Consider the following 22,548-nt stretch of genomic DNA (forward strand, 5'->3'; position numbering starts at 1 on the left):
TCTGCTAAATAAAGATGTGTACACTGACAACAATATGAGTACACTACATTTATAATGAAATTAAATAAAACCACACTGAACATCACAATGTAATTTTAACATCTTAAGCTTAAGTGAAGCTTAAGTTTGATTGAAGGTCTAATGAAGGAGTGTCAATTTTATTTTATTTTTTTCATATCCATTACAGCAGCACCATCTGCTGGCTGTTCTGGACACTCCGCAACTAAGCGCTGTAACCATGTCTATTAAGCACAAGAAAGTGCAGACAAGGAACACACGCGCAGGTATCCGAATGGGATGGAATGAAGAAAAGACAATCACCTTTTATTTTGTTGTTATTTGTATTCTTAATTGGTGTATTTCTAATTCGGTTCCAATTTTCGTTTCTTTTTTTCTATCACATAATTACACAAACTTAGACTTTTATTGTAAAAGAACTCACACAGGAAGTATATCATTACTGCAACCTTCACACTGCTTTTAAATCTCTGCTTTATGCTGTTTATGGCTATAGGTGTCTAGTTTTTTAACACCATAAATTGAACCCTTTGCTAAATTCATGTCTCGTTTTAAAAGAGGAGTAAAAGTGGATTCCAGATCAGGATTTAAGCAGGAAATAGAAAAATGTCCCGTACCATATGGATTACTGAAGTCTGCCAGAAAAAGCGGGCAGCTCAATCTTTCTGGGCGCGGTCTAACTGAAGGTAACGAGACAGCAAAAGCGTGGTAAATAATAGCTAACCTACCTTAGCAACGCCTTTAACATTTACAGTTTTAGCAAAGAAACACGTTTCATTATCAAATGTAGTGGAGCTGAGCAGTAACGAAGTAACGTTAGCTTTAGCTACCTAGTTCTGCAGTAGGAGATTTGGCTGAACTTCTCAGTTGTGTGGTTTTATTTCTATGGTTGTCACTATAGCTATAATATTAACCCATAATGATAATATCAGAAATAACAATCCCGTAAGGTCTCGGCTATCTATTAGCTAAGATGTTTCATTGTGTTTATGTAGTTCCCCAGAGCGTATGGAGGCTGAACATAGACACTCCAGAGGAAGCCCAGCAAAATGTGTCTTTCGCAGCTACAGACAGATGGTGGGAGCAAACAGATTTAACCAAGCTTCTACTCTCCTCCAACAAGCTCGAGACCCTCTCTCAAGATGTTAAACTTTTACCTGCATTGGTTGTTTTAGATGTAAGTTGCTCCAGAATATGTTTGCAGAGAACATCTTCACTTGACTGCATTGTAATAATAAAGAGCATTGCAATTGGCACTCACAGATTCATGACAACCAACTCAGAACACTACCAGCATCAATTGGCGAATTGGAGCAATTGCAGAAGCTCATCCTGAGGTAGGTTTATCAATGATATCTTGTGATTTTAAAGTTGTACAAACTTAAACATTACATTTTAACCCTAATTATTCTTTACAGTCATAATAAGCTGACAGAATTGCCTTTGGAGATTTGGAAGCTGATAAACCTGCGATGTCTCCATCTGCAGCAAAATCTGCTCGAACAATTGCCAGAAGACTTAGGGCAACTATGTCACTTGGAGGACCTTGTGAGTATTTTAATAAAACGTCCTTTCACTACGTGTTATACTGTGTATGACTATGTATGTTACAAATAAACCAAACTTGAACTTGAATGCTCACTTTTGGATAGCAGGTGACTCCATAGATTACTGAAATTATTTGTAGTTCTCATGTACTCAATTAAACTGAATGTCACAGGCCTGCTTGTATCAAAGTTTTATGTAAAGAATAGATGTGCCTGCTCACAAAAACTGAGTGCAAGAGTAGAAGACAGAATGTACTAAAAATGTACTTTAAAATAGTAAATTTTATCTGGATAGTTGCTACCATGTGGGTTGCTGTTTTCCTGCCTTTTGCCAAACTTTTATTCTTTCACTTCAGCTTGTGAATGGTATTTGGTGTTCTTATTTAGCTGTTAAAATTCCATTTACTTATTCAAGTGTTGGCTATGGCCTATTGTTGATGCTTTAGTAATGCACCATCACTGGCATTAGACCGATTGTTTGAAGTATCCATATAGTAAACAATTTGTGTTGTATAATGCAATGTCATACCTTCTGCTTTAATTTCGATGTGATATGATCTCTCAAATGTTGTCTTAATTCAAAGGATCTCTCCAACAACAAATTAATCGCAGTACCAGGCAGCCTGGCAAACCTCAACAACCTTGTTAAACTTGATCTGTCCTTCAACAATTTGAAGAGCCTGCCGCCTGCAATCAGTAAGATGAAGAGTAAGTGTCAGCACAGCTGTGCCCAGTTTCTCTAATGCTGTTTGGAAAAAATATTTGCTAAACTGTTTCCTCCTATAGACTTGAGAATGTTGGACTGCTCTTGCAATCACTTGGAGAGTGTGCCACCCGTACTGGCACAGATGGCTTTTCTTGAGCAGCTGTACTTGAGGCACAACAAGCTGCGCTTCCTCCCTGAGCTGCCCTCCTGCAAGACACTGAAGGTTTTTAACAACTTGCAGGATGATGCATTTTTTATTAGACTGAATCATGTAAAATGGTAGGCAGTCTGCACATTTAAGCCGGGTTAAATTTTACTTCAGCAAAGTTTATTAAGTCTAGCTTTAATATAGTGCTTTAAGCCTCTAAAAGCCTTGAAGCATACACAATTTTAGCATTAAAGCTTTTACGTAAAATAAATGGCATACCAATTCTGATATGTCAATAAAAAAATAAATTCCAAATGTAGTCTTGACAGTAAACAATAACAAGTAATTTAGGTTGTAATATAGTAACAGGAAACACTGGGAAATCTTAATAAAGGACTTAACCTCTTTTTTTTTTTTTTTTTTTTAGTATTCTTTAAAAATAAAAACATTTGTCTCGTTTTAGGAGCTACATTGTGGTAATAATCAGATCGAGGTGTTGGAGGCAGAGCATCTTAAACACTTAAGTTCTCTGAGTGTCCTGGAGCTCAGAGATAACAAGGTGAAGAGTCTTCCAGAGGAAATAACTCTACTGCAAGGCCTGGAGCGCCTGGATCTTACAAACAATGACATCACCAGGTGCTGGATGTGACCTTTCACATGATGAGTCTGCCAGCCTTCCAGTGTCTTCAGTACTGATTGAAAAGCATGTTTAGAAGCAGAACAGTCATTTTAGTCTTTCAGCTTAGACATTCTGAAGTCTCCTCATGGTAGTGGTTGTATCTTTCTTTTCAGTGCCTTTGGTAGCACTTCAGTCAAGAGTAAAATGCAACAGCGATCAATGACGATCCAGTAGCAAATGGTGACTTTGACTGTTCTTCTTCTTTTACCCACAAAGCTATTTTCTCTCTGTTCTGTGTGAAACAGTGTGCCTTGTGGTCTTGGCACCCTGCCAAAACTGAAATCTTTGGCTCTGGAGGGCAACCCTCTGAGGACGATTCGCAGAGAACTCCTCACTGTGAGTGTTCAACAAATTTTAGCTCTGACATTTCCCAGCTTTCTTTGACCTTTTATACAGTGGTATGTAAAATACTAATGTATACTTTTCCGGTATCACAGAAAGGTACCAGTGAGCTCTTAAAATTTCTCCGAAGTCGGATACAAGGTATATGCAAAATTTATGATCCATGTACATTTTACATTATAGACACAAAGGAGAATAATGCTCTTCCTTTCTGAGTTAGGAATGGACTGCTGTCAGTTTGGTTTTCTCATGTTGTGTAATATTTCAGAGCAGCCAGATGACAATCCCAAAGAGGAGCCCAAGACAGCGATGACTCTTCCTAGCCAGGCCAAGATTAACATGCATGCCATCAAAACACTGAAGACGTTAGACTACAGGTATATGTCTTATTGTCCCAAAGTATTTACAAAATATGCAATTTATCTTGAATATAAATACACGTAAAAACTTGTTTCTAGATAATCTTGATGAGAGCTAGTTTGGTTTTTTTTTAGAGATATCGTCATCTACACTTGCAGAACCATGAAATGCCCAAGAAGTCCTCTTGGGACAAAATACAATAATACACAGTTTAATTTGTTATTTTGCTACAGCTGCAAAAGTCACAGATTTAAAAAGGACTGTAACACCATTCATAGACAAACCGTAGGATGTAGTGCTGTCTCCAAACGATCAGGTCAAAGAAGGCAGAACCAATCAGATAATATTTCTTTTTAACATTTTATAGTGACATTGACAAGTTTCATGATGCCTGTAATCAGGGCATTTGTAATGGGCCCTGGGGCCTTTGATTTGTCCATTTGTTTTTCATAGTGAAAAACAAGAAGCATGTATACCTGATGAAGTGTTTGATGCAGTCAGTGACAGTGTTGTTGTCAATGTGAACTTCAGCAAGAATCAGCTGACTGCTGTACCACTCAGGTATGGCTGCTAGTGTGTGGGGCCCAACCATGAGTTAATTCAGGATATTCCACAAAATATTAGTAACTGTGATGATAGAGGTGATGTGTTAATATTTGTTATCTCATTTGTATAGGATTGTGGAGCTGAAAAACACACTATCAGATATCAACCTTGGATTTAATAAAATGTCCATGATTTCTCTAGAATTTTCCAAACTACAACAGCTCATACATGTAGACCTCAGGTAAGCACTCTGATCATGTCTGCCTGCACTCAGTCAGTATTTAATGCTAATAGAACAGTACTTCGTAAAGAGGGGAATGCACTAACGCCCAGCAAACTGGATTCTTCCCTAGAAATAATTTGTTAACATCACTGCCAATGGAAATTGAAGTGCTTAGCAAGCTACGAAGTATTATCTTGTCTTTCAATAGGTAAGTCTGAAAATCATTGGATCTCCCACTCTTGCATTAATGCTATCTTAAATACCCCTCCATTGAGCTTGGTGCCTTTCCTAGTTTCAAATTAACACCAGTATTTCATCTTCTTTTGTGAGATTAATAGTTTACGTACATGCTGGCAGAACTAAAGATATTTTTATCATAGTATGAAATAAAACAAAGTATTGCTGTTCAGAATTTAATAGAAATCAAATTCGTCCTTATTGTTTAACAAATTCCTTACGGCACTAATATGAATATCATCACTATTTAAAAAAGGTAGTTTGTTTTTAATAGTGACCCAATGTTTGGTGACCCTGTTTTTATTAGGAACATAAATATTATCGCACTGTGAAAATTCCTTTGAGAAAAGCTGCATGACCCCCATTTACCTACTGAGTTTTCATTTTCTTTACAAGAACATGTTACAGCATGACTGACATATGGTAATGTGCTTGTTTTTTCTTCCTTTCTCATTATAATCTGTTAGATTTAAGTCTTTCCCAGAGGTGCTCTACTCCATCTTCAGCCTGGAGACCATTTTAATCAGTAACAATCAAATAGGAGGCATCAATCCAGTGCGTCTTAAGATGCTGGATAAACTTTCCACTCTGGACCTGCAGAACAATGACATTATGCAGGTGCCACCAGAACTAGGCAACTGCACCAGCCTGAGGTATGCATGTAAAAGATCCAAGGCACAGAACTCTACAACACCTGGTGTATAGCAAAGCTTTGGGTTCCAGTAGATGTTCAGTCTTACATCATTGAATGTGTATGTGAATGCTGAATGTGTAGTAGGTAACCATGCCGATAGCATTGTTGCTCTCCTTAGTAGCATACAGGTAGCCATCATTTCCAGGTGGCTGTAAAGCATCGACAGATTGAAAAATTGCAGTGGAATATGGGAGCTGCCATTGCCCAGTTTTCTTCCAGTGAATCACAACTGCACAGGTGTGGTGAGACGGGAGCTTGACAGGGGAATGTTTCAAATCCAGACATCACTGAGGAACTTCAGATTGCTCCATTTATCAAGTAGACGTGTTGTTTTAGCTACAGTGCAGCATGCAGCCTAAGTAAACTGCTGCCTCCTTCTTCTCAGACCCTTCCTGGACCATATTTGTGTGTTGTTGAGCGAGCTTTTGGAACTTTTCCACTGCACTAAAGTAGGAATAGGTAATTGGATATTGCTCCTTGAGTAGGCTGGTGTTGAATTAAGCACATTTTTGGCCCTGATGATAATTAATCAGTTAATCTCCCCATCTGGAGCCTGGCTGTTGCAGGAAAAGCCATTCATTCATGAGTGGGTCATTTCCAAATGCACTAAAGAAACAAAAGCAGCCCTTGTAACACTGAGTGTCTGTTGCTGAACGACACCAGATGATCTCTAATGGACTCTAATGATCTCTTCATGCTACTGAAGCATAAAAATGTGCTAGTTTCTTCGTCTTTTGGTCTGCATGATGTGGAATTCTGTCTCTTTTCCCCCGGCAGGGCTCTGATGCTTGATGGAAACCCTTTCCGGAATCCCAGAGCTGCAGTTGTAGCTAAGGGAACAGATGCTCTTCTGGAGTATCTACGAAGTCGTATTCCTACATGATTTTAGCCCTTTTAGAGGCTTAGCTACCACTGCCACCAAATGAAGTCACTGTGTAGTTCTACTACTGCAGAAGACAGAGATTCCTCTTAATGGTGCCATGAACTTATTCTGCAAAGTGTTTATGAAGACCTTTGCTGCACTAAGTGTTTAGTTTTTTGGGGGTTTTGTTTGCATACCATTCTTAGTGGTCTTTATTGGTATGTTCCAACAAATTGCATGCATTATTCCTTTAAAAATCCACTGATTCAGCCGATCAATTATTCTCTCATTCATTACACTTTGTACTTGTTGACCTGAGCAAACAATAAATAAGACTGAATAAATGGTGTTTTCTTTAATCTTTGGTCTGAGAGATGCTAGCATGAAGACCTAACGCAAAAGTAATCAAAGACGTTCATGTATTTATTATTGTTTATATAGTGCCTTTCTCAAACTCAAGGTCACTTTACAGACAGCTATCAGGTTTTTCAATCACTTGCACACCAATGAGAAGCGGCAGTCAAGTTGGCACACAGAGTACTCTCAATCAGGTGGACAGCACCAGGAGAAGGGGAGGAAGTTAAGACCAAGACAGAGCACCAACCATGCGCACATTCACATGCATCTATGTCTACAGATAATTAAGACACAGGTTGCATTCATACAGGACAATAGAGTACTTGGACAAGGGGAGGAAACCCCCACAGACAGGGAGAACATGGAGAAGATAGGGACTCAAACCCAAGACCCTAGTGCTGATAGGCAAACATGCTAACCACCAAGTAACCATGCTTGCTGGGTTGCAAAGTCAATTAGAAATGACACCTTTTGTTGTTGGTGTTCACTGAAACGAGTTAAGTGTAGTCTAGGACAAAAATGAGCTTTTGGTGGAAATTTGTTTATGGGGTTATTTAGCCCAAGATCACATTTTATGTGTCCTGAAAAACCATTACCTAATAAATATATTTTTCCCCCCTGGATTTAGTCTGAAAACGTTAATATTTTAGGCATTCAAAATGTCTGTATTTTTAGTTGTATACTACTAGCACTTGCAAAGGATCAAGAAATGAGAAGTAGTAACAATAGTGACTTTTATTTGTACAATAAAGACTTTCATACATTATTCAAAACACCTCTTAGATACTGAAAAAATCTGTACTCCCAAAGCCGAAAATGGCTCCGTTATTTGCTGCACAGGTCTGAAATTTTTTAGATTTTGTTTTTTATTATTAAAATTTATCTTAAATATGTACAGATAGCATCTGCAAAATGCATTCTAGACACAGAATATATATTTCATCAATTACATTGTTTTAATTCAGAAAAAATAGGAAGGAGTAAACTTGCGTGTGCAAATAAACTGTATGATAAATTGTCACTAAATCTGATTAACTAAACAGAATAATTGTATTATTTTATATATAATTACTTTTTGCACAAAAATGAAACTGCATTCAAGTCCAGTAAGTCTTCGTACTGCAGAAAGCTTTAAATACATTCACAATCTATAGGAATAAATTATTTAAATGTTTTCATTCACAATTATGTACATCAATACTGCAATTAGACTGAATAGTACCATATATTAGCTTTTATATTCAATAGGATTTTAAACACATACAAAAATGACCATTTGTATATCCATATACATATATGTTTGACACAAATTCACAATTACTGTAGAAATAATTTTAAGTTGGATTCTAGTGTTCGCTCATGTTCTAAATATTCTTCCATACATTTTTGTATCTTTTATAAAATCACAATTTGAGCAAAGCTAAGTATGTCAATATATTAGAAATAATTACTGAAAACATTTAGTAAAAATAATCATTATCAAATGCTCTGTCACAATAGTATTTTATCAATTGTCATCCAAACTTAAGCTTCTTAAGTATATTGAATTTTGAAGGAAAATATGTTTGGGGTTGTTTGCGGGCATCTTAGTGCTTAGTTTTGCTCAAAACCATCCTTCTTGATGCTACATTTGTGTACAATATTTTAGACATGCCCAGGGCAGATAGGCAATGTATTTGTTAAGGTACACTATGGTACCGATTATCACAATGTTGGTTTTTTGTGTTCTAGGTGGAGCTTCCACTGAAAATTAAAATAAAATTCAAGTGAAGAAAGCAACTGAACATTCATTAAAACCACAATGTCCCCTAATAACCTTTCTAATAAGACAGTTTCAAAAAGTGAAAGCATGCGCTGAACATTAAAGCTTTTTTGTGGATATTGGTTATGTAATGATGACAAATCCTTTAATATCAATTATTGATTAAAGACTTTAAAGCAGAAGAACATCAACAAAGCCTTGAAAGTAGTGGTGTGTATGTAAATCACTTTGTATAACCTAATAACTTCAGTGTACAGACTAAAAATCTTGTAGATGAATTTGTTTATGCATAAAAATGAATGATCCCCCCCCCCCCCCCCCCCCCCCCCCCCCCCCCCCAGTTGGATATCTATTACATGTGAGGTTAAAATAATATTGGTAATAAGAAAAATGTGAAAATGCTCATGTTCTCAACATGGCAAATTAATGGGATGGGGCTCCACCCTGTGTGAAATGAAGGCTAGGAAATCTTAGTAGTACTCTCCTCTGTACTGGCCAGCAGAGGGTGGTGCAGAAGAGTCAAAAATCAAGAACAATATTGCATCTGGATTCTTTTCTACCATTTGATTTGTGCAAAACTCATCTAAGAGCCACACACAATCTAATACCACACCCAAAATGTGGTAGTAGGTGACCACTTAATAAAACGTCTCAGAAATTAATTCAAATGAAGTGAAGGGTCAGCAGGATAAAGTAGCGTGTATCTTCCTACGTGTTACCAAAAAAAAAAAAAAAAAAATTAAATAATATCGGAAAGCTTTCATTCACATTCTCCTCTCTAATAACATTTGAAAAGTAAATGTTTATATTTACACAAGGCATTTACAGAGTTGAGGCAGTGATGAATAAATGTTCTTAAAAGCCGATGTGCCTTCATGCTTCAAGATTTAAATGAAAAGCTGCTTGGAAAAATAGGTACAAAATAATAGGCGATATAAATAAGCAGAAAAACGCACCCACCTACAGCCACAGGCTGAGAAATAGAAAGGAACTTCAACCACATCAGTGTAAGTTTTCAACACAGGTATACGTGAAAGCCATATGTAACATTATTAGATATGTTATCTATTGTACATTTGGCACTAGTATTTGCCATTGGTCCAGCAATTGGCAACTTTTTCCTAGATAAAAACATGATGTACAAGTTCTTGTTCCTTTTGAGCAAGAAGTCAGTGTTATAAAAATATTTACATTGTGCTCTCCCTTAAAATGACCAAGTCCACAGCTTTCGGGAAACTCTTCAGAAGAGACACTGCCGTTTCGTGTTCGATGTGTACAAAACTATGTCCGTTGGCCTGCAATGCAAGAATGAAGCAGAAGATGAACAGAGTGCCCTAAGGAAAGCAAGCTGGGGCGGCACAGGAGGGCTGGGATCAGGCCGAGCTCAGAGAGGGCACAGAGACACGCACTGTCAGGGAAGGAGAAAGAGAGCCAGAGAGAATGTGCACACAGGTAGAAGAGGTCATGCTGCAAAGGAGAGAAGGTGGAGAGAAGCTGGTCTTTGGAGAGATCTGTTCCTCAGCTAACTCGTATCTGTGGAGAGAGAGAGAGTGTAGAGGGACCTGCTTCTGGCAGGCTACGATACGGTAGGAGAGGCTCCTAGTGGCACACACTGAAAGCGACACCAAAGACAACCCAATAACATTTGGGACATTTCGAGCCCCATACAGTTATTGAGGCAGACAAAGCCCAATTTGCTGGTGTAGGATAGCAAAGTCGGGCATTTGTTTAAGTTTGATAATGATATATGACAAACACGAGACATTAAAATTAATTATTTAATATTAACTGACCACATCTGTATATTCAGACTGTGACTATGTCATTCATCTTATGTATCTTGTATCTGTTATCCTGGGGAGGCTAAATTCAATGGGATTTAAAGCTTTGAAATAAGTTGGCCAAAGTAAAAAGGCTTAAGTTGGTCCCTGATAATACTACCATACTAAAAAGTTCCATCTTTTTAAACAGGGATTTTAGACTAAAGCAAAAGACCAGATTCAGTCTCTCACAAGCAGAGTTAGAAAGACAGGAAAAAGAGTTCAAGAACCAAATGTTTTCAAATGGTTTAGAATTCAAATTGTGTAATAATTTCTCATGCCATTAAAGCCCGTTAAATGAAAAACGTCCAACATGACCAATTAACATAATAAAAGTACTTAAGATTAAGAAAAGTAAAGTAAAGACACTCCATCCTAAAATAATGGACAAGCTGTAGGCTGTCCACCGACATTTGACAGGCCAGTAAAGCATGGCAAAATTTGACAGGCGTCAAAAAAAGAATACCATGCTCACTTGGTTTACACACACACGCCAAGCACAAAATGCCACATGCAAAGCCTTCTGCTGGCAGTGCGGTGGAAGGACGCTCTGTCGCACACTCGCTGGACAACACGTGGTGATGGAGAGGAGTGTTACCTTCAGAATTTTGTCCCCCGGTCGAAGGACATTGGAGGTGGGTCCATCAGGCTGTACCCTAGTAACAAAGATACCCTATAAGTCAAAAGTGATATGAGGTTAGGAATCACAGGGTGGTGATGGTTTAGAATCTTTGCCTTTCAATCTGGATTCAATCTTTTTTCAATTTCCATGTTTTAAAGTTGATAGCATTGAACATGTTTTAAAGATGATGCATAGATACAGCACTAATTAAGAAAGCTTTAAAGCCTTTAAGTAAAATTTTGAAATATTAACATTATATATATGATAATGTTGTGAGAGTTGAAAAATATACTTTATACTTTAAAATATAAGTATTTACATCAATGTCTCTATGTACAAGTCAAGGCAGAGATTATAAAACATACAGGTATGTACCAGACGTGTGACCCAACAGTATGCATCATGTCTGACCACATTAATGGTACCACATACTGTGAGTCCACCAAACTCTACATCTCGTCATTCCTTCAGGCACCACAAGGATCCAGCTTCTCAGAAGATCCCCAGAATTCTCCATACAACCCAGGCGATTAACTTAGAACTAAAGTGTAATAGGTTGTGGGCAAAAACTAAGTTCCATTAACTAAATAATAGTACAATATTTACATATAGAATATAATATTTACATACAGATAATTAAACAAGTTTCAAAAACAAAATACCAGAAAAATTATTATAATAAATAAACAAAGCAATTGATTTTACAAGGCTTCTGCAGTTATGCATTAGTAATGTGTAGCAAGAACAATAATAGTAAGTATATAACTATGTATGAGAGATCTAGTTTTATTCTAAATATTACTGTTGGCAAGCCATGAAAAGGTTAACAGGTAATGCAGCCAGCTGGTGTGCAATGTTGTGCATTGCAGTAGCTCATGTTTCCATGGAAACTCAAAGGCAAGAGCTACAATCCCCCATACTAAAGTGTAATCTCAGTGTTAGTTGTATTCAGCATCGAATATGAAGTATGAAACACAGATGGAAGACAACTCTGATGAAATGAATGATTTCTGGACATCGGAAAACGGTGAAGTCTTACCATGTCGGAGGGCTTGAAGGGATTTCCCTGCCCACCGATTCCCCCTGAGATACTGAAGCCCAGGCCTGGATTTTTCTCAATCCGAACACAGAACTACAAAGAAGACAGCATGTTGCGATGAAAAGCCAGAACAGTACTATGAGCACGGAGCCGTGTAACCAAATTAATAACTGCAAATTAAGGTTGCACTTTATATTTTCAAAGGTTTACAATTTAACTTGGAGAACAATCACTAAGATCACTGTTCTTCATCGAGCAGCTGTGCACCTGCTCCTGAAAGCCATCCATGCTCTTCTGGCCCTTGGTCTGGATGAAGCACCGTGCACTCTGAGGCCGAGGACTGGTGGTGTTGGTGATGGGTACAGGCAGAGGGGACTGGTACTGCTGGATCGAGACCTTGTTCATGGCTCCCTCGTACGGCTGGTCACGGATGGCTCGATGGGGTGGGCCGGCCGAGGCAGAGCTCACCATCATGCCCTGCGGTTGGTGCGGGTGCGGTATGGCAGCCTGTGGAGGAGCAGCGGGAGATGCAGGTTGGGTGCAAGCAGCTTCAGCTGTGTGGATTCTTACGTGTGGTGCGAAAAGGCACTGTGTACGCCACGCACTGAAATCGCTTTGGCCCGCTACAGTAATCGCCCCACAGCTGCGCCCGAGCCCTGAGTGATGGCTTTTAGACATACACAGACAGTTTCTGGTTGCTAAGGAGACCAAGGAAGAATGCAGCAGAGTCAAAATGGATTACGGTAACAGCTAGTAATTAACCCTGACGCTGCAAAAATTAGCATGGCAATCATGGCTGGACTAAGAGGCATGTCCCAGAAAGGGCAGGTATAGTCGAACAGGAAGCTCAAAATGGAAATAAGACAAGGTTCATTAGTACCCCCAAGATGGACTGTAGGAGTGAGAATGAAAACACAATGGCATAAAAAAATGCTGCGAGTCATCTCTACTTGATGCAGGGTTGGATTATTTTTAGGATAGGACATGTTTGTCTTGCCAGGTTTCTTTATATTACTGCATTCATCTGCACTTCAACACACAAACCTGCATTGGAGTCTCAACTCACACTACATTACACTACTGCAGTAAAAGTCCATTTTAAACAGGTCAGGATCACTTGATTAGAGTTGGTCCAATTTAAGCTTCTTTTAAAAACACAAACAATCGCTAAAGAGTAATCCAGGTTCCATTATTCACTCACAAAGGAGTTAATTGGCATACTTTTATCTTTTATTCCTAATGGCAAAGCACAGACGCAAAAGACTGACACTTTTTAAACACATTTTAAAGCTTTCACTATGGCTTTTTTTAAATGAACATTAATATCCTGGCTCCCATTCATTCGTGAGTAACTCTGCCTCTTTATTTCCAGTCAGGAATGATGCATTCAGTCCCCATCCCACAGTACTCAGTCAGTCCACAGGTTACTAGGTTTCCGTTCCCAGCACACCTCTACCACATAATCAAATTCCTCCGCTGGAAGAAAGGCAAAATGTAGAAAGCCTGGGGCATCTTCAAGGCTGTGAAGATCTTTGCTATCTGACTGCTGTAACTTATAGTAAACTATTGTAATATGTAATAAGTGTAACTAATAAATGTAAATGTACCCAACAAGTTGTATCTGATTTGAATTGAATATTGGCAAAAAAAAAATTGTAATAGAAAAAAATGAATAAATGAACGAACACAGCAGAAATAAATATTTTACACTGCTATGCCAGACATATATCCAAAAATTGAGGAGTGTACCTTTTTGATGATATTTGCATTCTCCGGAGGCACATCTCTTCGTCCCAGTGAGTAGGGCGCCCATTGGGTGCTTGGAGAGACCACCTCTTGGCCGTTATCTAAAATATTGCTCTGTTGTGAAGGGGTCTGAAAAGAAATGACTCAATAAAATGCCTTGCTAGTCAGCATGCAAGTGTGTCCTTTTTGAAACTCAGCACTTAGAGTTTGCATGACTAGCCATTAAGTGTTTAAATGAAAATCAAAGAATTTCAGCATCAAATTGAGCTTCTTTCATTTGATATAATGGTTACTGTAAATACGACCATTGTTTACATTATCAAAATTATAATCATTTTTACTTCAGAAATTTTTCCTTATCATCTCAAAACACATGTATTTGTATGTTTGAATAAATATCTATTTTTCTCCGATACAAAAGAAACGTTGGCCTTTGACGACGACATTCTGAGCACTTGTAAAACATGAAAGCCAATTAGCTAAGAACCAACTTGGCCTTCATTATCCCTCTTGCTTGTGCATCTGTAGTCCCTCAGGGAGTGGCAACACAGAAACACAGAGGACCACAAAGCAAACACAAAGCCTGCAGACATGCGACACAGACACCTGCACATATTCACACAGCACTGAGAGACAGAGCCTAGCCTCGGGAGGATAACATGTGACGTGTTAGATTTGTGTTAAACAGTGAAATATGAGGAATGGCCTGCCTGTCACCATTTGGCCAGTGATTTAATCCCAACTAATATATAAAAATTCATGTCTAACAAAAAGTTACTGAGATATCACTAATAAGATATGTTCCTGGGATTTATGTATTTATTTTTCAAGCAGAAGCTGTCTTAAATGATATTCTCAAAAATGTGTCTATCACACAGTGTTATTGTCTCATGCTGCACTGAAACTGGAGCTGATGGTACTTTTTTATATACTCACATTTGGTAGAGGTAGCCACTGAGTTGTTTGGTTTTCATGCTTTGTGTTATTGTAAAAGTTTATTGTCATGCTTCTGCTGGCATGCGGTGCAGCATAGCCTCCAGAGTACAGCATGCCGAAGTTTACTGTGTTGTGCTTAAGGACAGCGCTCTGATTGGAGGGAAACAACCACATGACGCGAGTGAATGGGTGGCACCACACAGAACATCAGAGGCTGTTGCTGTTTTGCGGGCGGGGAAGGTGGGGGGGGGGGGGGGCGGTGGAAGGGGGAGTACATTGGACTGCACCACATACACTGCGCTGCTGCAACAGAGTGAAGAAGCTTGACTAACAGAACAACAACAAAACAGTACATCATTACTGCCGACACAGCAAAACACAGTGGTTACATTCAAATAGTACTAACGATAACAACAATATGTGACTAAGATTAGTGAACAATGAAGTATACCTGTAGACTTAATGTACACAAAAACACAGCATTTTCAGTTAACTATATGGTCAAACTGAATCTTTGCTATTTGTCATAATGGGAGACTATCCATAATATGCATAGTTACTGACTAATAGCATTACGATAATGCGGCATCTTAACACCTGATAAACAATGCCCTGCTAGTTTGGTACCGCAACCAATAAATTTAATTACTGCACCTACTGTGTCCACAGACTTGGCCATTAATTTGTGATTTTGTAAGACCAAGCTAAAATGAGCACATATGCTATTACAAGGTTTATAAAACAGTGTGCTATGCAACCACACATGTATGGTGGCAGGGAATAGCATGTTACAACAGTGCAGAGTTATTGTCATTTACTCACCCTGTCAAGCCTTTTTGCCTCTATGTGCCTTAGAAGCTGTTGTCTCCAGTCCACTGGCATTTTGGAGCTTGTGTCCTCTGGTTTCTGGGGAACAGGTCTCAACTTCATATCAGCGTCAGGGCTCTTCTCAGTGCATGTACTAAGATTATAATCTGAAGGCATTTTCTCGAGCAGGGCAGCCATGGTGGGCCGGGCAGACACAGGCCGAGCCTGTGATGCCCCATATGTCTCTGTGCTGTAGCTCCGGGCAGATAGGGGGCGACGTTGTGTCAGACTCTTAGTGGGGTATCCCATAATTGGTTTTTTAGTTTCTTGATAAGATGAGTATTCCTCTTCATACCTACCATTTCTCTTGTGGAACTGGGTGTCAGCCATTGTGGACAGACTGTTCTGGTGTTCCAGCATGCCTTTAAGCTGTTGGGGCCTGTTGTAGAGGTCTGCCATTTGGTGTTCCTGGGCTTCAGCTACCCTGCGGAACAGTGCCATTTCTGTAGAACTTACCAGAGAGTCAGCTCGCCGCAGGAAGCCTGGGCGTGACCGCTGTGGCTGGGCAGGGAACTGTGAAGGAACCGCATCATCAGTGACTGATGTCTGAGAATAGGAAAACATTTGCTCCATTGGTTGATAGCCACGGTAGCCTCGAGGGCTAACAAGCTCCTTTGGCAGTGTCTTGCCAGGTTGATTCACATATTCAGGGGTGTTGGGGAATGGTGGGGGGACTCTCCTTTCTGGTTTCACAACATCCATGGCTCCTTGAGGGTTGAAGCTTTGGTCAAACTGGTAAACTTTCTTCGGGATAGCAGGCTTCTGCTGCTGCGAATTTTTATTCATGCCAAACCCATCAAGATCATCGTCCAGCATGGGTGCAGACATGCTCCTGGACATGCTCTGCTCCAGATGTCCTGGGAGGTCTGCTCTGTCCACACTACCCTGATTCTCTATGCTAGAGCTGTAGTTGTCCAAGGGAATGCTGTACACCTTGTAGGACCCTATATCAATTTCATCTATGCTCTGGGATTTCTTGAATTTGGACTTTACCTCTTTCATCATTGGTGAAAGTCTCTCTGAGCTCTTGCTCAGGACCAAAGTGGTACCTTTATTTGGTTCTTTATGACCCTGAACATGTGTGAAGATGTTGGGCTGACCTTGCCCTGTCCCTGAGTCTCTGGAGTCCAGGAATCCCCAGGCTCCTGTAGAGGGGAAAGTGCCAGGTAGTTCACTGATCTCCTGCTCAAAGTCCTTGCGGTCAGGGTTGGGGCTGTTTGCTGGGGTGAGTTCAAGCTTGGAGGGGAAAGCCGTGCGGTCCTCAAAAGGGCTAGGAGTCCTCGTCCAGTTCTGCCAAGGGTTAGGGGGAGGGGGAGGAGGCACTTCAGTGTCAGGAGTGGTGCGGAAAGGGTGCGGTGTCTGCTCCAGCTCTAATGGCACCCCCATAACGCGGTCCTGTCTCATGAGAGGGCGTCGCCCATGTGTAGTTGAGGCACTACGAGGCTTTGTGCCTAGCATAGGGTTCCCACTACTGCCGCTGGGGGTATCAAGAGGAGCCTCCTCCGCTACAAACCCTGTGTTGTCATAGTGGGGGGCGTCATTCCAGCCGTCATAGGCATCACTGAGTGGCCGCCTCTCACCTCGCTGCTGCAGGGTGCTCGAAGGGGGTGTCTCTCTCTGACTGAGCAGGGGCTTGGTCTCTAAGGGCTTTGGGAATGACTGTGCCAGCCTGAACAGAAAACCAGAAAGAAAAAAGTCAAGGGCAGTGGGACGTCAGCAAGGACTCTATCTGAAACAGAAACTCTGTGTGAGATTTTTATAGATGAGTGTAACCCAGTTAATCTCAACACTAATGCAATGCCATCAAAAAGATGCCAAAATTTGGCAACGTCTTATTTTTTGTCCTTTTTGCTCCCCGGCTTTCATATACATACCTGTGGTGTAATTTATTATCAGGCTCAGTGAAATATCAGACTGCATTGAGTTGCAGGATTAGGGAAAGAAAAATGAAGCTATTTTAAATTCTCGAGAAGCAAATATTCCACTTTTATCAAGAGAGACTGAAGAAAATTTCTAGTTGCATCTTAATGAGGATATCAGCAGTGAGGTTTTGGCACTGGGAGCTCTGCACTCCACCTTCTTAGACATGCACACTCTTCTGGCTACTACACTGCTGTGTCCACTTGATTTTAAGCAATGCTAATATTGCATGACATTTGCAGGTCTTACATCTAATATAAGTAATCAATAGCAAATGATAAAGCCAATATGATGGAAAAAAGATTTGTGCTATATGTTTCTTAAATGTACAAGGTATTAAGTCACTTATTGTCTAGGTTAGACATTGTAACTGAGAGATCTGTAATTCAAAGAGCCGTTTCTGTAAATGGTTCACTAATTTATACACAGATTATCTTGAACAAACTGAATTTTTCATTTGTCAAATTTGTCAAGGATATGCCATCATGTTTTAGAAATTTGGAAATTTTGTAGTGGTTGTCTATACCATGTGCTTGTGTTTTTTTTAAATAAAACATAGCTGATTTTGTGGTTATAACCATTTTAATTTTAGGTGATTCAGCTGACAGTTTTGAATTTGTCCTTGCAGTAGAGACATTTTTAATGGCTCAGCATCACTTTTAGGCCACCATAGAGTCAATACCTAATGAATCCTGAAGCTGTTCTGTCTGTGAAATGCACAGGTGCAGCATCGTTCGATATAAATGAACATCGGCAGCAATGAAATTCTTGCCAACCTGTTAGTCCAGTGAGTCTGCGCTGGGCCCTCTTTGGCAGCGCTCTGCAGGGAGCTGACATTGCCAGGAGGGTTGGAGGACCCCGAGGAGCCCTGCGAGGGTGAGTAGTCCGAGTAGGTGGCAGAGGAGCCACTGTTGTTCAAACAGTGCATTTTGTCTGGGTCTGAGTCATCAGTGGATTCTGAAGGGCCCAAAACAGCGAGAGGAACCTTCTATCAATGTTATGTACTCATAACATGCTCATAGCAGCACTTTGTTCCTATGTTGGATTTAATGTTCTTACTGTATTAGGTGCGAGAGGAGTATACAAGAATAACTGCCTCTATTCGTAACTGGAATGACAACAGTGAACCTATAACGCTCTTTACCATGGCAAAAAACACAATTACGCTGTTTCACCTGCCATTTAATTATGTTAAAACACTCCCCAGGGCCATTATGTAATACATGGGCACTGTAGAAATGATTCCTGCAGTGTCAAAGGGGGGCACGCATATTTTGCAGCAAAAAAGCATTAAGATTTCTTCAATATGTCAAAAGGACCCTAATAACAGAATTAGTGTATATAGTGTTTTAAAAAATGCCCTGAGGTAAGTGGTAGCATTAAAATGCAGCAATGCAAGATTCAATAGACTACTTTAGTAATTCAAAGAGGGAAAAATCCAGCTGCTCCTCTAGGTGTTAATGCCCTCTTGGGTGTACCTTTTTTCTCCTTCCCCAGCAACACCACCTTTGGCTTGTACATAGGTGGTTCCACTAGAGTTGGCCTCATGTCAGATATTCGGATGTCATTAGGAGAGCCTCCCATGGAATCCTGGGAAAATAAACACAAACGTCTTAAAACTATTCCAAAGCATCTGACTACACACACATCTTTTGATGTAGAACTGGGTGTTTAGGGTTATGGAAGGTGTTCCTATAAAAGTAATGTTACATGATAGCATTCCATAATATCTCAGGTCTGCTCAGATGATATCGGCATCTTTTCTCACCTACAGTTATTCAAAATCCCAAAGACATAAATAAAAGAGAAAAAGTCAGATGTCACATGATGTCACAGGTACTTCTCAAAAGGTTTCAGCCATCTAAATATGCTCATTAAGAGACTGCAGTCTTTCTATCACCAAAGTTAAAGTATGCCTGTTTTGTAACAGTTGCTTTATCCTATTAATAACACAGCTATGAGTCAGGTGACAGGCCCCATAAAGACATGCATCAAAGATGCAGCGTTCTGTTGCCTTTCTATAGTAGGCAGATGAATTTTTTTTTTTTAATTGTTTTTTTTTATTTTTTATTTTATTTTTTTTATTGCAGCTGTCCTGGCAATGTGAGATATTCAGAAACCATTTAACTGACATTTTTAACATTGAACTGATAGACTCGAGCATATATATTACACATCATAAGAATTCATTTAACTAATTACACCTTACATGAATTGGATACATCAGCCTTGTTCTAAAAATAAAATTGTCACCATTTTATTGGGTACATGGTTACACTAGATCACTATTGTCATGCTACAGCCCCTCCTCCCAAACGTCTCCCCGTGTGTCTGTATGGTCACGTCCTCCTTGTGTTTCACACCTGCTGCGCATTGTGTATCATTACTGTGTATATAAGCCTTTTATCTAAATGTGAACATTGTCAATGCTTAACCGATAGCCTGCGTGCTATGTCTTCGTTGTGTTGTGTTGTGTCCTAATAAATGTATGTTTCACTTTTACGTGACTCGTCCCCGCATCCTGCTATAACTCCTCCGTGTCACAAATATAAAACATTTTGATTCATAGAAGCAAAGAATATAATTCATTAATAAAACTTCATCCATTTTGGCTATACATTAAGATCAGGCTTATCTTTGGCTTTATCTGTATTTACTGATTATGGAATTAAATTTCTCTAATAGCTAAAAGTGGGGGTTTACTGTTTTCCTTTAGCAGTTACTAATATGGAAATAAGATATCGATAACAAGAAGACAAACAACAAAGGAAAGGCCAATGGGAATTTAAATCACTAAAGGTCAGTAATGAAGAGGTCCTGCATTCAGTAAAATTATACTTTAAACGATTTTTAAGGAGCTCCTTGATGAATATTAATACATTAATACACAATTTATAAAGCTTGATAAAAATGCTCCTCAAAAAGTCTAGTTAACTGTAGGTTAACAAACTGATGTATCCCCAGTCAAAAATATCTATTAAGGATAATCATGGCCTTTTAATAACTACTACTTCCATGATAGTCAAGTTGAGGACTTTTAAACACTTGTCATCTCCTTGTTGTATAAGTCTCACTTTTTGTGTGCTTAATATATAGACTCTACCACATTGCGATGCCTGTCTCGTGCACTCAGGTCAATCTCTGCCAGAGCAGCCGGTCGGTTCATGCCTCGTGCCCCTCTGCACGCCGAACGTCCAACCCCCCCAGAGTGGCTGCAACACGTTAGCGACTGCCCAGCCATAGCAGCAGCAGAGCGAACCAGAACTCCCACCGTGGCATTACCTCTCCCGCTCCCCAAACGGCTCTGTGTCACCGCCGCCCTGCGCTCGTTTCGGGCCACTGTTTTCTATTTCTCCCCCTCCTGGTTTTGCACACCCCTGACTGTTGCAGTGTGCCTCACTCTCTCCCAGAAGTCCAAAACTATGGCGGTACTGAACAACTTCTCAGAGACTGTGTGCAAATGAACATGGGGAACTTAGCTTGCTCCAGAGGACACATAAAACAGCTGTAAACTAAATGCTATAAGGAGGCATAGGATGCACATGCCATGCCATTACAAAGGCTGCTGCAATAGGAGCAAATGAATTCCACCTCTGATACAACATGAATGACTAAAGCTTGGTACACAATTTCATATTAATACACTTATGTCTACAGACATGCATGTGTGTTTTTCCTATATTCTTCCCATGAAGGGTGTGACTGAGGTCATTTTCTGTCTGTTCCATCTAATTTGCTTTACAGGCAGTTGAAATGAGTCAGCCCATTAGTGATTGTCCACTGTCTGGTCTCTCAGCCACTTACTATGAGGCAGAAACAGGAAGAGGAAGTAACGGCCAGGCTCGCATTCTCTGGCTGTTGCGGCTTGGGAACGACGCGATGTAAAGAAATCTAAGCAAAACAAACAAACAAACAAACATACAAACAAACAAACAAACAAGATGGAGGATTTCATGGTCTAGAAAGAAAAGAATGTGTAAGAGGCATGGGATTATGGCATCAGTACTCCCAAGGTCCCTTTGATGTTTAGCGTTGTGCAGTTATACGGGATCTCTAAGACTGTGGGCGGTAGCAGTGTTGAGGCCATACCAAGCTGTAATGGACACAATACACCACACAATTGTGCACTACTCTACACAGATAGCTAGTGCAAAAAGCATAGAAGAGCCTAGCATAAATGAATGGGCATGAATTGCGGTCTTGTCACAGTTCCTTGTTATGATGATGAGGCTTAGACTATGTCCACATATACCAGAGCACTTTCAAAGTTGAGAAAAGTTCAACTTTCCAGAAAAAGCAGAGAATGGCATCAATTGCCTTTTTATTAGCTGACCAATCAGGCCGAGAAGAAAAGGCTACTGCGAGAACTGGCAGTTTTTCATAGGGTGCCATATGAAAAGTTTAATTAGTAAGCAGATACAGGGAGCTACATATTCGACATGTCAAGTTATTGCTATTCAATGCATGCAGCCTCTTCCTTGCAAAAAATATGTTACTAACCCTCTAGCTTATTTGATCGCATACCAAGCAGAACTTGTTGGTTCACTGTTATAGTTACAATGTGTGTATAATATGAGCTGCTTTAGTCATATCAACAAGAAAAGAATTTAAGTCAGTGCTATTTCTCATCTGAAAAATGCTATGTGCGAACACAGACTCACAGAAGCACCCTGTAAACCTCTACTGCTCTGAAGTGGAAGTAATCCATACAAACACTCTTAGACCAAACTTTTTTACTGCCTTTTTTGTAAACTGAAGGCCCAACTTTTATGTCTCTCAGGAGGGGCGAGAGGCTTTTTTACCCTATCTTGAGCCAATATGTAAAGAGCTTTGATTCTACTGTTCTCCGAGTAGTGCAAACAAAGCAAGGAAAGCTTTTTTTGTTGCCAAGTTATGATTACACATTCTACTCACCAGAGCTTAAACCTAAAGAAGCAATACATCTCCAACCACATCCTTTCTTGTTCTTAAAAAACTCTGAGGAATCCCTGAACGATTACTTGATTTGACTATTTCATCCCACTATTTCATTTTAATCGTGATTCATTCACAGTGCAGAAGGTTTCTCCGTTAATGTCCATTAGAAACACCAGTCTGGGAGAGAAGGCTGCTATGTT

General features: G+C 39.8%; 2 protein-coding genes across 14 annotated transcripts in view; one reads left to right on the forward strand and one right to left on the reverse strand.

Moving 5' to 3' along the window:
• The first annotated feature begins 397 nt into the window (after window positions 1-397).
• Window positions 398-6,721, forward strand: lrrc40 (leucine rich repeat containing 40). 2 transcript variants are annotated; one of them, XR_003410881.2, is made up of 15 exons: window positions 398-704; window positions 1,014-1,195; window positions 1,282-1,355; window positions 1,437-1,566; window positions 2,150-2,273; window positions 2,352-2,494; window positions 2,883-3,055; window positions 3,344-3,434; window positions 3,536-3,581; window positions 3,709-3,817; window positions 4,254-4,361; window positions 4,477-4,587; window positions 4,700-4,777; window positions 5,274-5,959; window positions 6,278-6,340. XR_003410881.2 is itself a non-coding variant. In XM_027013542.2 (15 exons), exons 1-15 carry the CDS (start codon window positions 560-562, stop codon window positions 6,381-6,383), a joined length of 1,806 nt encoding a protein of 601 aa, XP_026869343.2. In that variant the 5' UTR covers window positions 399-559; the 3' UTR covers window positions 6,384-6,721. The 2 variants fall into 2 exon arrangements, 1 of the variants encoding a protein (XP_026869343.2); XM_027013542.2 differs by having other exon boundaries at window positions 399-704; window positions 5,274-5,459; window positions 6,278-6,721.
• Window positions 6,722-8,827: 2,106 nt separating this feature from the next.
• lrrc7 (leucine rich repeat containing 7) overlaps window positions 8,828-22,548 on the reverse strand; it is an 83,535-nt gene continuing 69,814 nt past the window's right edge. For 5 of the 12 annotated variants that reach the window (XM_027013552.2, XM_027013550.2, XM_027013551.2 and 2 more), the window contains 10 exons: window positions 21,236-21,322; window positions 18,910-19,021; window positions 18,208-18,388; window positions 15,467-17,180; window positions 14,645-14,794; window positions 13,712-13,837; window positions 12,230-12,469; window positions 11,963-12,055; window positions 10,900-10,974; window positions 8,828-9,776 (listed from right to left, as the gene is read on the reverse strand). In XM_027013552.2, the coding sequence (XP_026869353.1) occupies window positions 9,669-9,776; window positions 10,900-10,974; window positions 11,963-12,055; window positions 12,230-12,469; window positions 13,712-13,837; window positions 14,645-14,794; window positions 15,467-17,180; window positions 18,208-18,388; window positions 18,910-19,021; window positions 21,236-21,322 (2,886 nt within the window). In that variant the 3' untranslated portion in view covers window positions 8,828-9,668. Of the gene's footprint in view, window positions 10,015-10,899; window positions 10,975-11,962; window positions 12,056-12,229; window positions 12,470-13,711; window positions 13,838-14,644; window positions 14,795-15,466; window positions 17,181-18,207; window positions 18,389-18,909; window positions 19,022-21,235; window positions 21,323-22,548 lie in introns of all 12 variants that reach the window. The other 7 variants (XM_027013561.2, XM_027013558.2, XM_027013557.2 and 4 more) reach the window with 5 other exon arrangements.

The sequence above is a fragment of the Electrophorus electricus genome, chromosome 3, assembly GCF_013358815.1.
Source record: "Electrophorus electricus isolate fEleEle1 chromosome 3, fEleEle1.pri, whole genome shotgun sequence".
Taxonomy (NCBI): Eukaryota; Metazoa; Chordata; class Actinopteri; order Gymnotiformes; family Gymnotidae; genus Electrophorus; species Electrophorus electricus.